Source organism: Narcine bancroftii, chromosome 2 (assembly GCF_036971445.1).
Source record: "Narcine bancroftii isolate sNarBan1 chromosome 2, sNarBan1.hap1, whole genome shotgun sequence".
In the NCBI taxonomy this organism is placed as follows: domain Eukaryota; kingdom Metazoa; phylum Chordata; class Chondrichthyes; order Torpediniformes; family Narcinidae; genus Narcine; species Narcine bancroftii.
The window spans coordinates 95,529,389-95,545,626 of NC_091470.1; the positions used below are offsets into that span (position 1 = coordinate 95,529,389).

The following is a 16,238-nucleotide window of genomic DNA, read 5'->3' on the forward strand; positions in this document are numbered from 1 at the left end:
CTACAGCACAACACGTCCTCCTGATGTGCTGCATAGCCAATGGGGTTCCGTCACCATTGCATTGCAGGAATCAAGGCACTTAACATGTGCAGAGCAAGATCCCAAAAAATGTATTGTTACAGTGGACATCATACAAGAGCAACTGAATTGCCAGAACCCCCACCCCGCTCGTAAAGGTGCTGCGATATCAGCCGTGTCCCCTCAAGGAGGGATCAAGCAGCCAGACCCAACGCCTAGTTTGAATGTGCTCCCTCAGTCCTTCACCACAGCTTCAACTGTGCACTCAAACCTCTGGGCCAGGGCCCAACCCAGGACAGAGAGGGGCGAGTGAGCAGGACAAAGGCACTGGAAACATTTGGAAAAGTCATGAAAAGCACCAGCCATCAGAATATAAATATAACCAGGCTCTTGTTTAATAACAAAATAAGCCCTCCCACATCTCGGATAGCCCTGCCATCATATGTATCACCCCCTTTTGAAATACATACAAAAAAATAGTACATCTCCATTATACAGGTTAAAAATAAAGAAAAAAATCTCAAATGCAAATGGAATAAGGGATTACTAAAAACATGCATATCAACTCCCCCTCCAACCAGAAACAGAAAATTAAAAAATATTTTTAAATAAGACAATTTAACGAAAACTTGTTACAAAAAAAATACCCCTAGGAGTGTGGTATATACATTGCATTCAACGTTAGGTAAGTAGTGAATCTGTAAGATCGCATAGTCTCTGGTTCGAGCTCACGTACCTGGTGGAGAGTCAAGTTCACCCTGAAGCAAGGATGAAGACCAGGTGATGTACAAGTTTCTGCCCTCCCACACCCAATGTTGCCACCTCTACTGATAGCCCAAGGTGGAGGCAGAAGTCAGCTGTTGTCCATAGAGAGCATATGGGGAATAGTACGGACTGGCGGCGGACATGCTGAGCACCGAGCTGGTGGGGGTGGCCAGATGGTTCTTGCTGTAGGGGTGGTACCTGCCGAGGGCCAGGGTGTGAGGGCTGCGAAGGGCCAGACCATTGGGGCTCCCTGGGGGTCCTTGAGGCAGGTGCAGGCCGCAGGAAGCTGGTGAGGGGTAGTGCGCCAACAGTTTCTCGGCCCCGGGCAGGGCAGTGTGCGTGCGCAGGTGGCCCAGGAGCTCTTCGGAGGTGCCAAAGCGCTTGTCACAGGGCCCACCGGCTGACACCCAGTTGCATACATGAGGCCGGGGATCTCCATGGAGCATGAAGCCGTAGGTGTAGAGGGGGTGGGTGCCCAGGGGTGGCGTGCTGCTAGTGCCCAGGACCGAGGAGTGCAGCGGATGGGGTGAGTAGACCAACGGGTATCCAGTCTTCAGTGAGGGCTGGTCATGCAGGCAGGAGGAGCAGTTGCCACCCAGGTGCGAGGCGCTGTGATAGGCCAGGCAGTAGGGATCCCGGCACAGTCCTTGGATGAAGGAAGGCGGTGACGCTCCCGTCAGCGGGCTGGAATTGGCCGACTTGCCAGCAGGGACAGGGCAACCCACCGCCCCCGAGAGCGGGCTGCCTACCAGGCCAGATTTAGGCTCCACACCTCCGATGAACTGGGACGGGTAGGCAGATGAGTAGGCTCCCACGATGGAGCCATGGTACCCCATGCTGGATGGGGGCAGGGGGTAGACGGAGGGTCCCGGCTTGTACGGTGACACTGGGGCCACGTGACCCGGCACCAGGCTGGCGGCGGCCTCTCCCTTGGCCCCTGTTGGCGTGTCCCTGTGGTGGGTGATCTCAGAGGCTGGACGGCAATGCGTGGGCTCACTGGGTGAGTGATTGCGACACACCTTGGCCTCGGCTTCCTTCTTCTCCTCTTTCTCGCCAGCCTTGACTTCTCCCAGCGCTGGGGAACTGACGGTGGGCAAGGACGGTGGCCGGGCAGGGAACGCCTGACTGGAACCTCCTGGCAGCCGGAATCCAGCCTTTTCGCTCGCATCCTTTGCCTCTCCCAATTTGGAGTAGGGTTTGAAGCTGGACTTGTCCTCGAGGGCCGCCTCCCCCAATTTCAAGCAAGTAGAAGGCCTGGGAGAGTCCTTCTCGCTGGGGGTCACCAATCCCAGCTTGCTGGTTGGCTGAGGGTCCGGCTTACCGATCTGCGAGCATGTCTGGGCCAACAGTGCCAGCGGACTCTTCTTGGCATCCAACTGCAGGAGGAGGGAGAGAGATGTATCAGAAGGAAGCAGCAGGTAGTGCCATGGTCTCCACATCCCCAGCTTAATCTGAGCCCAGTGCACAGTATTCGCAGTGACTCTCTGAGACCGGAAGGTCTCAACTTGGAGCAGGGAAACTCCAATTGGGGGATCAGTGAGGGTGGCTGATGGCTAGTAAGGACAGAAGGCTGAAGGGCTTGTTGCAGATCACCTTCATTGGGGGGGGAGGGGGGAAAGAGAGGAGCACCACAAGTGGGTGCAGGAGCCCGGGAAGGGGACAGCGGGGCGGGAGAAAGGGAAGTGGTGGACGCACCCCGGGGGACGGCAGGGGAGCGAGGCGCACGACCGGAGGGCAGTGCACGCTGAGGGGATGCGGGCACCGGGTGGGTGGGAAAGGGGGGGGCAGCGCGATACTGGGGAGCAGAGTGGAGAAGGGAAGAGGGCGGTGCGCACCCGTGAAGATAGTCAGGGATCTTCCCCCCCACCGGACTCCTGCGCTCTTCTCCTACCCCAGCCCATCCCCCCACACTGAATCCTCGAGTTCCCTTCCCCCCCAGGACACCTGGTTTCTGCAGAGCAGAGGACTGTTGGGAAGAGGCGTGCACAGAAACAGAGGGGCCGAAAGATCTCGCCAGTTCTTCAATTCCACTGACGGACGGTAAGGTTCTGTTGGGCAATGGAGGGGGTGGGAGGGAGAGAAAGATCTTGGCCAGAGGGCAGGGTAGGGGGTGGGGAGATAGGAAGACCCTGGCTGGAGACCGGGGGTGGGGGGGGGAGAGAGGAGAATCCTGGCCAGAGGGTGGATGGGATTAGATCCTGGCCGGAGGGCGGGGGGGATCAGGTGGGATTAGATCCTGGCCGGAGGGTGGGGGGGGTGGGATTAGATCCTGGCCAGAGGGTGGGGGGGGGGGTTGGATTAGATCCTGGCTGGAGGGAGTGGGATTAGATCCTGGTCAGACGGCTGGAGGAAGGATGGGATTAGATCCTGGCCGGAGGGCGGGGGGGTTGGATTAGATCCTGGCCGGAGGGTGGCTGGGTGGGATTAGATCCTGACCGGAGGGTGGGGGTGGGATTAGATCCTGCCCAGAGGGAGAGGGGGTGGGTTAGATCCTGTGCGGATGGCAGGAGGGGGAGGTGGGATTAGATCCTGGCCGGAGGGTGGGGGGGGATGGATTAGATCCTGGCCGGAGGGTGGGGGGGGATGGATTAGATCCTGGCCGGAGGGTGGGGGGGATGGATTAGATCCTGGCCGGAGGGTGGGGGGGGGGGGTTGGATTAGATCCTGGCTGGAGGGAGTGGGATTAGATCCTGGTCAGAGGGCTGGAGGAAGGATGGGATTAGATCCTGGCCGGAGGGCGGGGGGGTTGGATTAGATCCTGGCCGGAGGGTGGCTGGGTGGGATTAGATCCTGACCGGAGGGTGGGGGTGGGATTAGATCCTGCCCAGAGGGAGAGGGGGTGGGTTAGATCCTGTGCGGATGGCAGGAGGGGGAGGTGGGATTAGATCCTGGCCGGAGGGTGGGGGGGGATGGATTAGATCCTGGCCGGAGGGTGGGGGGGATGGATTAGATCCTGGCCGGAGGGTGGGATTAGATCCTGGCCGGAGGGTGGGATTAGATCCTGGCCGGAGGGTGGCATTAGATCCTGGCCGGAGGGTGGCATTAGATCCTGGCCGGAGGGTGGCATTAGATCCTGGCCGGAGGGTGGCATTAGATCCTGGCCGGAGGGTGGCATTAGATCCTGGCCGGAGGGTGGCATTAGATCCTGGCCGGAGGGTGGCATTAGATCCTGGCCGGAGGGTGGCATTAGATCCTGGCCGGAGGGTGGCATTAGATCCTGGCCGGAGGGTGGGAGGAGATCCGGAGGGTGGGAGGAGATCCGGAGGGTGGGGGGGTGGGATTAGATCCAGGCCGGAGGGAGGGATTAGATCCTGGCCGGAGGGTGGGATTAGATCCTGGCCGGAGGGTGGGATTAGATCCTGGCCGGAGGGTGGGATTAGATCCTGGCCGGAGTGTGGGATTAGATCCTGGCCGGAGGGTGGGATTAGATCCTGGCCGGAGGGTGGGATTAGATCCTGGCCGGAGGGTGGGATTAGATCCTGGCCGGAGGGTGGGATTAGATCCTGGCCGGAGGGTGGGATTAGATCCTGGCCGGAGGGTGGGATTAGATCCTGGCCGGAGTGTGGGATTAGATCCTGGCCGGAGGGTGGGATTAGATCCTGGCCGGTGGGTGGGATTACATCCTGGCCGGAGGGTGGGATTACATCCTGGCCGGAGGGTGGGATTACATCCTGGCCGGAGGGTGGGGGGGTGGGTTAGATCCTGTGCGGATGGCAGGAGGGGGGGGTGGGATTAGATCCTGGCCGGAGGGTGGGGGTGGATGGATTAGATCCTGGCCGGAGAGTGGGGGGGATGGATTAGATCCTGGCCGGAGGGTGGGGTGGATGGATTAGATCCTGGCCGGAGGGTGGGTTGGATGGATTAGATCCTGGCCGGAGTGTGGGATTAGATCCTGGCCGGAGGGTGGGATTACATCCTGCCCAGAGGGAGAGGGGGTGGGTTAGATCCTGTGCGGATGGCAGGAGGGGGAGGTGGGATTAGATCCTGGCCGGAGGGTGGGGGGGGATGGATTAGATCCTGGCCGGAGGGTGGGGGGGATGGATTAGATCCTGGCCGGAGGGTGGGGGGGATGGATTAGATCCTGGCCGGAGGGTGGGGTGGATGGATTAGATCCTGGCCGGAGGGTGGCATTGGATCCTGGCCGGAGGGTGGCATTGGATCCTGGCCGGAGGGTGGCATTGGATCCTGGCCGGAGGGTGGCATTGGATCCTGGCCGGAGGGTGGCATTGGATCCTGGCCGGAGGGTGGCATTGGATCCTGGCCGGAGGGTGGCATTGGATCCTGGCCGGAGGGTGGCATTGGATCCTGGCCGGAGGGTGGCATTGGATCCTGGCCGGAGGGTGGCATTGGATCCTGGCCGGAGGGTGGCATTGGATCCTGGCCGGAGGGTGGCATTGGATCCTAGCCGGAGGGTGGCATTAGATCCTGGCCGGAGGGTGGCATTAGATCCTGGCCGGAGGGTGGGAGGAGATCCGGAGGGTGGGGGGGTGGGATTAGATCCTGGCCGGAGGGTGGGGGGGTGGGATTAGATCCTGGCCGGAGGGTGGGGGGGTGGGATTAGATCCTGGCCGGAGGGTGGGGGGGGTGGGATTAGATCCTGGCCGGAGGGTGGGGGGGGGTGGGATTAGTTCCTGCCTGGAGGGTGGGGGGGGTGGGATTAGATCCTGCCTGGAAGGTGGGGGGGGTGGGATTAGATCCTGCCTGGAGGGTGGGGGGGGTGGGATTAGATCCTGCCTGGAGGGTGGGGGGGGTGGGATTAGATCCTGCCTGGAGGGTGGGGGGGGTGGGATTAGATCCTGCCTGGAGGGTGGGGGGGGTGGGATTAGATCCTGCCTGGAGGGTGGGGGGGGGTGGGATTAGATCCTGCCTGGAGGGTGGGGGGGTGGGATTAGATCCTGCCATAGTGTGGGGGTGGGATTAGATCCTGCCCGGGGGGTGGGGGTGGGATAGGATCCTGCTGGGGGAGGGGGTGGAATAGGATCCTGGTGGGGGGGTGGGAGCCGGAGACCGGGGAGGGAGGGAGGGTATCCCAGGCCGGAGACGGGGGAGGGAGTGGGGTAACCCAGGCCGGAGACCGGGGTTGCGAGTGGGGAGGGACCCTGGCCGGAGACCGGGGGTGCGAGTGGGGAGGGATCCTGGCCGGAGACCGTGGTTGCGAGTGGGGGGGACCCTGGCCGGAGACCGGGGTTGCGGGTGGGACCCTGGCGGGAGACCGGGGTTGCGGGTGGGGGGATCCCAGGCCGGAGACCGGGGTTGCGGGTGGGGGGTTCCCAGGCCGGAGACCGGGGTTGCGGGTGGGGTGGTCCCTGGCCGGAGACGGGGTTGTGGAGAGGGGAACCTGGCCGGAGACCGGGGGTGCGGGGAGGGCGAAGACCCTGGCCGGAGACCGGGGAAGGGGGAGGGCGAAGACCCTGGCCGGAGACCGGGGAAGGGGGAGGGCGAAGACCCTGGCCGGAGACCGGGGAAGGGGGAGGGGGAGGGCGAAGACACTGGCCGGAGACCGGGGAAGGGGGAGGGGGGAGGGCGAAGACCCTGGCCGGAGACCGGGGAAGGGGGAGGGCGAAGACCCTGGCCGGAGACCGGGGAAGGGGGAGGGCGAAGACCCTGGCCGGAGACCGGGGAAGGGGGAGGACGAAGACCCTGGCCGGAGACCGGGGAAGGGGGAGGGCGAAGACCCTGGCCGGAGACCGGGGAAGGGGGAGGGCGAAGACCCTGGCCGGAGACCGGGGAAGGGGGAGGGCGAAGACCCTGGCCGGAGACCGGGGAAGGGGGAGGGGGAGGGCGAAGACCCTGGCCGGAGACCGGGGAAGGGGGAGGGCGAAGACCCTGGCCGGAGACCGGGGAAGGGAAGACCCTGGCCGGAGACCGGGGAAGGGGGAGGGCGAAGACCCTGGCCGGAGACCGGGGAAGGGGGAGGGCGAAGACCATGGCCGGAGACCGGGGAAGGGGGAGGGCGAAGACCCTGGCCGGAGACCGCGGAAGGGAGAAGACCCTGGCCGGAGACCGGGGAAGGGGGAGGGCGAAGACCCTGGCCGGAGACCGGGGAAGGGGGAGGGCGAAGACCCTGGCCGGAGACCGGGGAAGGGGGAGGGCGAAGACCCTGGCCGGAGACCGGGGAAGGGGGAGGGCGAAGACCCTGGCCGGAGACCGGGGAAGGGGGAGGGCGAAGACCCTGGCCGGAGACCGGGGAAGGGGGAGGGCGAAGACCCTGGCCGGAGACCGGGGAAGGGAAGACCCTGGCCGGAGACCGGGGAAGTGGGGGAACACCCTGGCCGGAGACCGGGGAAGGGAAGACCCTGGCCGGAGACCGGGGAAGGGGGGGAACACCCTGGCCGGAGACCGGGGAGTTGGGGGGTGGGAGGGAGACACTGGCCGGTGAAAGGGCTTTCAGTTCCAGGGTCCCGGATGAGCGAGATCCGGGATTGCTCCGGGCCCTCACTCACCTCGATGGGGCTGAGCGGGGTGGCGGACACGGGCTGCATGTAGTCCGAATGCAGAATGTGGGCGCTCAGCATACTGAGGGCGCTGACCGGCAGCCTCCTGGCCTGCGCTCCAGCCTCCGGGGACTGCAGGCTGCGTTCCGCCTGCTCGCTGTCGCTGCGCCCCGGCTCCGCTCCGGCCCCGCGGGCACTTTGCCGCATGTCCCGAGGGCGGATCTGGGCGGCCAGGCTCAGGAAGGGAAGGGGGGGGGGGGTGGGGTGGCTACACGGTGAATGAGGGCTCACTGCGCGCCGAGACTCATCGCGGCCGCAATTTCACGGCTACGCCCGTGCACTAGGGCTGGGGCCATCCGCTTGCTCGCTGCCCTTCTCAGCGACAACACCCTAAACGCTCCGCCGCCCGGAACCAGCTCATCGCGTCTGAGAGTCTGAGCCACGGAGGGAGGCGGCGTGCGCAGTGACAACGCCCGCCCCCGCCTCTGCCCTCAGCCAGATTTAAAGCCACATCGCTCTCACCAGAAGGGAGTGCGTACTCTGCCGTGGGGAGGAAGAGAGGGAAAGGAGGGGAGGGAGAGAGAGCGAGAGAGAGAGAAAGGAGGGGAGGGAGAGAGAGAGAAAGGAGGGAGGAAGGGAGGGAGGGAGAGGGAGAGAGGAAGGGATGGAGAGAGAAAGGGGGAAGGGGAGAAAGGATGAGAGGAGGGAAGAAGGGGAGGAGAGAGGGGGGAGAGAAGATGGAGAGAGAAGGGAGGGATGGAGGGGAGGAGAGAGAAGGGGAGAGAATAGGAGGGGAGGGTGGAGGAGAGGGTGGAGGAGTGGGAAGGGGAGAGAATAGGAGGGGAGGGTGGAGGAGAGAGAATAGGAGGGGAGGGTGGAGGAGAGAGAAGAGGAGAGTTGGGGAGGGAGGAGAGAGAAGGGGAGTGGAGGGGAAGGAGGGAGGAAGGGAGGGAGAAAGTGAGAGAGGGAAAAGTGAGGGGGAGCGAGAGAAAGAGAGACGTAAGATAAGGAGGAGGGGAAGAGAGGGAGGAGAGAGGGGAAGGGGAGTGAAGCGAGATAGTGACAGGGAGAGGGGAGATGGGAAAAGGGAGAGCGAAGACAGTAGTGGGGCGATGGACCGGGTGAGGGGGAGACCGAAAACAAAGGATAGAAGAAAAAGAAAGTAGTCGAGGAGAGAGAGTGGGGGGATACACAGGCGAGTGGAAATATGCCTGATCAGAGAATTGGATTGAATTGTTATTTAATTCAATTCAACCACAAGGAAATCCCAGGTCCCACTGCTCTGTGAACCACAATCACACTGGCCTACCTAGGTCATCGAGCTGGCACCTTGGTTGTTTCAACATATGTGTATGTTTGTGTGTGTGTGTGGGGGGGGGGGAGAGTGAGTGTGAGAAAAATTGCGGAGTGTAAATCTGCTAAAGCGTGGGGGGGGGGCGAAGTCTGTGAGATGTTATGTTTGAGGGTATATTTTTTTGAAGGAGAGAGTTTTTGATGGGGGAAATATGAGGTCTTGCTTTGCCACAAAAATAGATGGATTCTTACCTGCATGGAGGAAAACTGTAGGAAGAGAGATCAAAGGAATTTGGGTGTTTTTGGGCATGCAGGCAGATCCACTAAGTAGTTAAGTCATGAAGGAATATGATGACCTTTATAGGGAAGGTGTTGGAGTTTGTGAATAGTGAGGTTTTGTGCAGTTGTACAAGATGTTGGGGAGGTCACGTCTGCAATACGTTTTCACCCGTGGTAGAGTCATGATCAAGGGGACAGACTACAAATTAAAGGTCTGGTCATTTAAATCAGGGTGTTGAATCTCTGGTCGTCCATTCACCTTCAGGGTAGTGGAGGCGACATTATTTGATTCTATATAAGACGGAGACAGGTAAATAATTGAAGTAAAACACTAAAGTCTAAAGACATCGTGGTTAAAGTTAAAAAAAATGGAGAAATTCATAAGGTCAAACAGTGTCCTTGCCATATAGATTGACCCGCTAACTTTCTCCAGTGTTGTGTTTTTGCAGATAAATATTTGATTGATCAATGAATTGAAAACTCTGGGGACCTGTGGTCAGCGAGGATCAGACGTAATAAGATTAAATGGCCGAGCACGCTTGAGGGACAATGGGTTCTAGTTTAGTTGTGTACCTGCGTGTGTGAGAGCTTTGTTAGATTTTGTAAGAGAGAGATGGGGGTATGTGAATGTGGGAGAGAGATGGGGGCATGTGAATGTGGGAGAGAGATGGGGGTATGTGAATGGGGAGAGAGATGGGGGTATGTGAATGTGGGAGAGAGATGGGGGCATGTGAATGTGGGAGAGAGATGGGGGTATGTGAATGGGGAGAGAGATGGGGGTATGTGAATGTGGGAGAGAGATGGGGGTATGTGAATGTGGGAGAGAGATGGGGGCATGTGAATGTGGGAGAGAGATGGGGGTATGTGAATGGGGAGAGAGATGGGGGTATGTGAATGTGGGAGAGAGATGAGGGCATGTGAATGTGGGAGAGAGATGGGGGCATGTGAATGGGGAGAGAGATGGGGGCATGTGAATGTGGGAGAGAGATGGGGGCATGTGAATGTGGGAGAGAGATGGGGACATGTGAATGTGGGAGAGAGATGGGGGTATGTGAATGGGGAGAGAGATGGGGGTATGTGAATGTGTGAGATGGGGGGATGTAAATTTGTATGAGAAAAGCACATGTTCTTATTTCCCTGTGGATTTGTATAGGTCTGAGGGGCACTGTGTTCAGGAGCTGTCTGAAATTCATGCGGTGCATTCTATGAGGGCTGGGTCAGGCCTGGACCAGAGAAGGGGAACCATCACCCCACCCTCCCACAACAGTGCCCACCCACCAGTTCTTTACTAATTGAAAATCAGTGATTGGGCTGAAATTGTGACATCTCTCAGATTCCCCTCAGCCAATTCTGAGAGATTTGGGATAGAGAAATGTCCTTCTCCAGAGATTCATTCTACCTCCACTCCCCAAGCCTCACTACCCCTCCCCAAGCTTCATTAAATGAGGTCCGACCTAGTTATTAAAGGAGCCTGTGCTGGGGTTGTTTCCAGTGTGAATAGTGTAAATGGTGACAGTATTGTGGAGCTACGATGGATGATAGTCTTAATGGTGCACTGTGACCAGAATCAAAACTTTGGAATATCTAGCTGGAGAATTTGGTTATTGATGCTAGTGTTTTCTAGAATGTTCCATTGCTCAGTTAGTTGAGTTAAATGGTGCCTTATGAACATTAATAATTTACCATTTGCATGGATGAGTGGAACCCTTTCAATTTGATATCCTCCAGGACTGAGCAAGTGCTTCACTTGTACTCTACCTGTTGCTGTCGTCCAGAATTTTGACTTTGCCCACTATGTAGATCTGACTGCTTGACTAACATCCTGGCCAATTGCAAAGATTTATCATGCAACAGATCACCGGCACCATCTCCAAACTGCATTGAGTTACTCTGCAAGGCAACTCCAACAGGAGAGATTGAGACATCTAGGGCTGTACTCACTGGCATTTAGAAGGGATCTTATAGAAATGTATAAAATTAAGAAAGGTATAGATAAGGTAGAGGTAGGTAAGTGGGGGAGACCAGAACTAGGGAGTGTAGCATCAAGATCCAGGGGAGTAGATTTAAGATGGAAATGGGGAAGAACTGCTTTTCCCAGGGAGTGGTGAATCTGTGGAATTTACTGCCCAATAAAGCAGTAAATATATTTAAGGCAAGGTGGATAGATTTTTACATAGTTGGGAAATTAAAGGAGATGGGGAAAAGGCAGGTAGGTAGAGATGAGCCAATCATCAGATCAGCCATGATCTCATTGAATGATGGAGCAGCCTCAACGGGTCTGATGGCCGACTCCTATTTCTAACAGCACTTCTGAACTGGCACACTCTCCCACCAGTGCCACTGCAGATCTCTCTCCAAGTTGTGTGTCACTTGGAAATGCCCCACTGGTCCTTCATCAATGTATCTCAATCCTGGAATGCTCTCCTGAAGTTTTTGAGTATAAATATCATTAACACCTATCCTGCTCCAACAGTGACCAAGAAAGTGCACCAACAAATATAGGAAATGTGCATGTTCTCAGAGTCTCCTGCTAAGTGTCCCAGATGTGCTCTACCAAATATCCTCTCTGGATGCAGTCAAGAACTGCTCTACCCAAAACTGCGAGAGTTGTGAATATAACTCAGGCATCAATGCCCCCAAGTGAAAAGCCCTGCAAAAGGCAGTGGACACAGCTCAGGACATTATGGGTAAAACCCTGCCCACCCTCGAGAACACCTGCCACTGGAGAGCAAAGGCCCACACCACCCAACACATGCTCTGTTCTTGCTGCTGCCATCAGGAAGGAGGTGTAGGGGCCACAAGACTGTACCATCAGGTTCAGGAACAGCTGCTCCCCCTCCACCATCAGACTCCTCAATCAGGAACTCATTAAGGACTCACACTTTTGCACTTTATTGATTTTTTTATTTTTTCTGTGTTGCACAGTCAGTTTGTTTACTTTTCAAGCATCCACAGGACCGATTTACTGCATCAGATGCTCCCTTTGAGGCCTTCTCTACATCAGAGAGAATGGGCGCAGCTTGGGAGATTGCTTCACTGAGCATGTTTGCTCCGTCCATACCAGTAACCTCCCAGTAGCCAACCATTTCAGTTCTGTGTCACACTCACACGTCTGTCCATGGCCTTATGTACTATCCCACCAAGACCGCCCGCAAATTGGAGGAACACCGCCTGATTTTCCGTCCGGGCTCTCTCCATCCAAATGACATGAACATGGACTTTTCTGGTTTCTGCTAACCTGCTTTTTTCCCCCTTCCCAATTCTCCCTTCCCCCTCCCTTCACCCAGCCATCCCTCCTCCCCTTGATTTGCACACAGACACACACATACAAACAAAACAGGCAGACACATGCACACAGATTTACATACGTGCACACAGATTCACACACACACACAGATTTACACACACATGCCGACGCAGACTCACATGCACACAGACAGGCACACAGATTCTCTCACAGCCACACACACACATTCTCTCAGATTTACACTCACTTGTACACAGACTCACTCACACACACACACACACAAATTTACACACATTTGCACACAGACACACATAAACAAAACAGACAGAGACACATGGACACAGATTTACATACGTGCACACAGATTCACACACACACAGATTTACACACACATGCCGACGCAGACTCACATGCACACAGACAGGCACACAGATTCTCTCACAGCCACACACACACACACTCTCACAGATTTACACTCACTTTCACACACACACACACAGATTTACACACATTTGCACACAGACACACATCAACAAAACAGACAGAGAAACATGCACACAGATTTACACACACATTCCGACACAGACTCTCGCTCTCTTTCACACACACACACAGGCGGCTATTCTGGGTGCATATGAAGAGAAACCCACACTTTGGAGCAGTGGGTTTGCGAGAGCGAGTGCCACAGCCTGTGGCCCACAGAAGGTCCAAGAACCTTTCCGTGCGAGGTGAGGGCGGGTGGCGGGGTGAGCAGGTTCAGCTCGCGTCCTGCGGATGGGACCGATGCTCCTGCTTCCATTGTAATCCTTGCGTTTAGTCCTTGCTTTTCTCCCTCTAGGACGAAGCTCCTTGAGGCCACGCGTTGGCAGGAATTTGCACCGTGCACATCAGCAGATTTCCAAACGCTGAATGCAATGGGTTCGCTCTGACAGAGGAGCCCGGGGGCGGGGAGATCGTTCAAACCTCCATGCATCTGGGATCTCGGAATTTCCAGAAACCTTTCCTTTGCCCCACAGACACTTTCTCTCTCCGGTTTAGGATTTAAGCGATCGTTTGAAGTGATTTGGATCAAGGCGGACAATTAAAAACCTATCCGTCTGTAAGTAAATCAATGTCCATCAAAGGCTGTCACATCAAACAAACGATCATTGCTGCAACCCGCCCACCCCATTAATCTCGGTGGTGTCGTTTGACAAGCCGGGTCAGAGCTGCAAATCCAGAACTGGAGCCGTGCCATGTGGAGTCGGATTAAAGGGGCTGTCTGGCGTGGGGCTGAATTCTGTTAATGTGCAGGATGGAGGAGGTTGCAATGCGCTGTGTACAGAGAAACTTGGGCTTTGCCCAACTCCTCAGCCAGAGCGAGATGTTGGCTCCCCGACAGCTGCAGAGAGGGTCCAGTGATCGGCAAATGACTGATGCAATGAAGACGGGCAATCAACGTGGGGAAACGGGTGGGGAGGAACACGCTGGGAAAGGGAGATGGGGAGGAGGGGGGATGGGGAGGAGGGGGAGATGGGGAGGAGGGGGAGATGGAGAGATGGGGAGGAGGGAGGATGGGGGAGATGGAGAGGAACGGGGAGATGGAGGGGAAATGAGGTAACCATCAAATTCTCACTCCATTTCTTAAACTTGCATTGGTAGTGCCCAGGAAATGTATTGCGGATACTTGGAAGTCTGATTCCCCTCTGGACACAGCCTGATGGAATGCGGAAATGCAGAGTTGTCTTCCCCTGTAGAAGATTGCTTTCAACTTGAGGAAGAAGTTTAATGTTTTTGTAGGGATGGCAGTCATATTTCCAAAACACAGGGTTGAATCTTTAGAGATACTTATTCTGTTCTTGAGATCTACATCCTGGTTCTTTCCCTACTCGAGATCGAGGGTAAGAAAAGGAATCAGATCCTCTGAAATGGAGACTGGACCCAACAGTTCCTTCTCTCTTCTTTTTTTCTTGCTTTTCTGTTCTCTTTTTTTTCTCATCCTTCACCACTCTGTAGCTCAAGATCGATCCTGACCTCTAGTGCTCTCTATGTGGAGTTTGCACATTTTCCCTGTGACTTTGTGGGTTCCCCTAGATGTTCCGATTTCCTCCCACATTGGATGGATCCATGGATAGGGTGGTTTTAGACGAGTGGTTCTCCACCTTTTTCTTTCCACTCACATGCCCCTTTAAGTAATCCCTCAGCCACTGGTGCTCTGTGATTAGTAAGGGATTGCTTAAGGTGGGATGTGGGTGGGACAGGAAGGTTGAGAATCACTGCTCTGGACTCAATTGTTACTGAAATATTTGGCTTGAGAAAAGTTGTCATTGGCCCATTTCCTTTGGAGTCATGAAACCGTGCACATAAGGAGTCAATGAAGGATGATTAAAACGATGGTTTTCAAACATTTATAATTTCCACCCAAGTACTACCTTAAGCAATCCCTTACTAATCACAGAGCACACTGATGGCATAGGGATTATGTGAGTGGAAGGAAGAAGATTGAGAACCACTGCTTTAGAGAGATATGGGCCAAATGCGGGCAGGTGGGACTAGTGTGGGTGGGACTATGTGGCTGGCATGGATGAGTTGGCCAAAGGGCTTGTCTCCATGCTGTGTGCCTCCATCACTCTATCTCAGGGTGGGCTGCTTGGAATGTGAATTGCCCCCAGTGTGTGCGCGATGGGTGGAGTCTGTGATGGGAATGTGGGGAGAGTGGGTTACTGGGAAATGTGGGCATGGGATCAGCTGCTGGCTCTATGGGCTGGAAGGACTCAAGCTATCCATTCCGATGGATTGTTTCAGTGGATCAGAAAGCCTCTGAAAAATCCCAACAAAACTGGGCTCCCTGACTCATCGCACCAACAGCTGTGAAAACGCTAGCCAGCTGTTTCCAGTCTCCTTCCCAGGAAATGCTCCCAGCCACTTCCTCAGAATGCAGAACATTGTAGCACAATACAAAGCCCTCTGCCCACAATGTTGTGCCGACCAACGCAAGCCTACTCCATGTCAATCTGACCACTCCCTCACACCCATGGCCCCTCTATTTTTCTTACATCCATGTGCCTATTTCATGATGGGCTCATCTCCACTGACCTGCCTTTTCCCCATATCCCTTAATTTCCTACTATGTAAAAATCTATCCAACCTTGTCTTAAAAATATTTACTGAGGTTGCCTCCAAGGGGCAGCGAATTCCACAGATTCTCCACCCCCGGGAAAAGCAGTTCCTCCTCATCTCCGTCCTAAATCTACTCCCCTGGATCTTGAGGCTACATCCCCTGGTTCTAGTCTCCCTCACCAATGGGAATGACTTACCTACCTCGATTTTATCCCTGCCTTTCATAATTTTACATTTTTGTATAAGATCCTCTCTCATTGTTCTAAATTCCAGCAAGTCCAGTCCCAGACGACCCAATCTCTCCTCATAGGCCAACCCCCTCATCTCTGGAATCAACCTGGTGACCCTCCCTCTGCACCGCCTCCAAACCCAGTACATCCTTCCTCAAGTAAGGAGACCTGAACTGTACACAATTCTCCAGATTCGACCCCACCAGGACCTCGTACAGTTGCAGCAGAACCTTGCTGCTCCTAAATTCCATCCCTCTGGCAACAAGGGCCAACATTCCATTTACCTTCTTCATAGTCTGTGGCACCTGCAAACCAACCTTTTGTGATTCATGCACAAGCTCTCCCAAGTCCTTCTGCACAGCAATATGCTGCAATCGCTTGCCATTTAAATAATAATCTGAACTTCCATGTTTCCTTCCAAAGTGGAAAATCTTACATTTACCCACATTGTCCTCCATCTGCCAGACCCTTCCCCACTCACTTAACTTATCTATATCTCTCTGCAGACTCTCCGTATCCTCTGCACAATTTGCTTTCCTACTCAAATTAGTGTCATCAGCAAACATAGGTACACTGCACACTGTCCCCTCTTCCAGATCGTTAATGCATACAGTGAACAGTCGTGGGTCCACCACTGACCCCTGTGGCACCTCGCACACCACTGATTGACAACCAGAAAAACACCCCTTTCTATTGGTTAACCAAAGTTAATACATCACTCTCAACTCTATACATTTTTATGGTGTCTGTCTTTTATGCAACATCTTATTGAAATCCTTCTGGAAATCCATGTAAACTACGTCTACCTGCTCCCTTCCATCCACTATGCTTGTTATATCCACAAAGAATTCCAGTAAATTTGTCAATTCCCCT

General features: G+C 55.5%; 1 protein-coding gene across 1 annotated transcript; it reads right to left on the minus strand.

Annotated features, from left to right (window-relative positions):
• Window positions 1-391: 391 nt before the first annotated feature.
• Window positions 392-7,668, minus strand: LOC138753918 (zinc finger protein 703-A-like). The gene is made up of 2 exons (XM_069917470.1): window positions 7,227-7,668; window positions 392-2,159 (listed from the first exon to the last, which is right to left on the minus strand). The coding sequence occupies exons 1-2, from the start codon at window positions 7,422-7,424 to the stop codon at window positions 843-845; spliced, it is 1,515 nt and encodes a 504-aa protein (XP_069773571.1). The 5' UTR covers window positions 7,425-7,668; the 3' UTR covers window positions 392-842.
• Between the last annotated feature and the right edge of the window lie 8,570 nt (window positions 7,669-16,238).

Excerpts from the sequence above, each read along its gene's own strand:
- LOC138753918 (XM_069917470.1), bottom strand. The coding sequence starts at position 7,424 with ATGCGGCAAAGTGCCCGCGGGGCCGGAGCGGAGCCGGGGCGCAGCGAC. Across the intron at positions 2,160-7,226 it reads CCCCGCTCAGCCCCATCGAG|TTGGATGCCAAGAAGAGTCC; the intron begins GTGAGTGAGGGC and ends CTCCTCCTGCAG.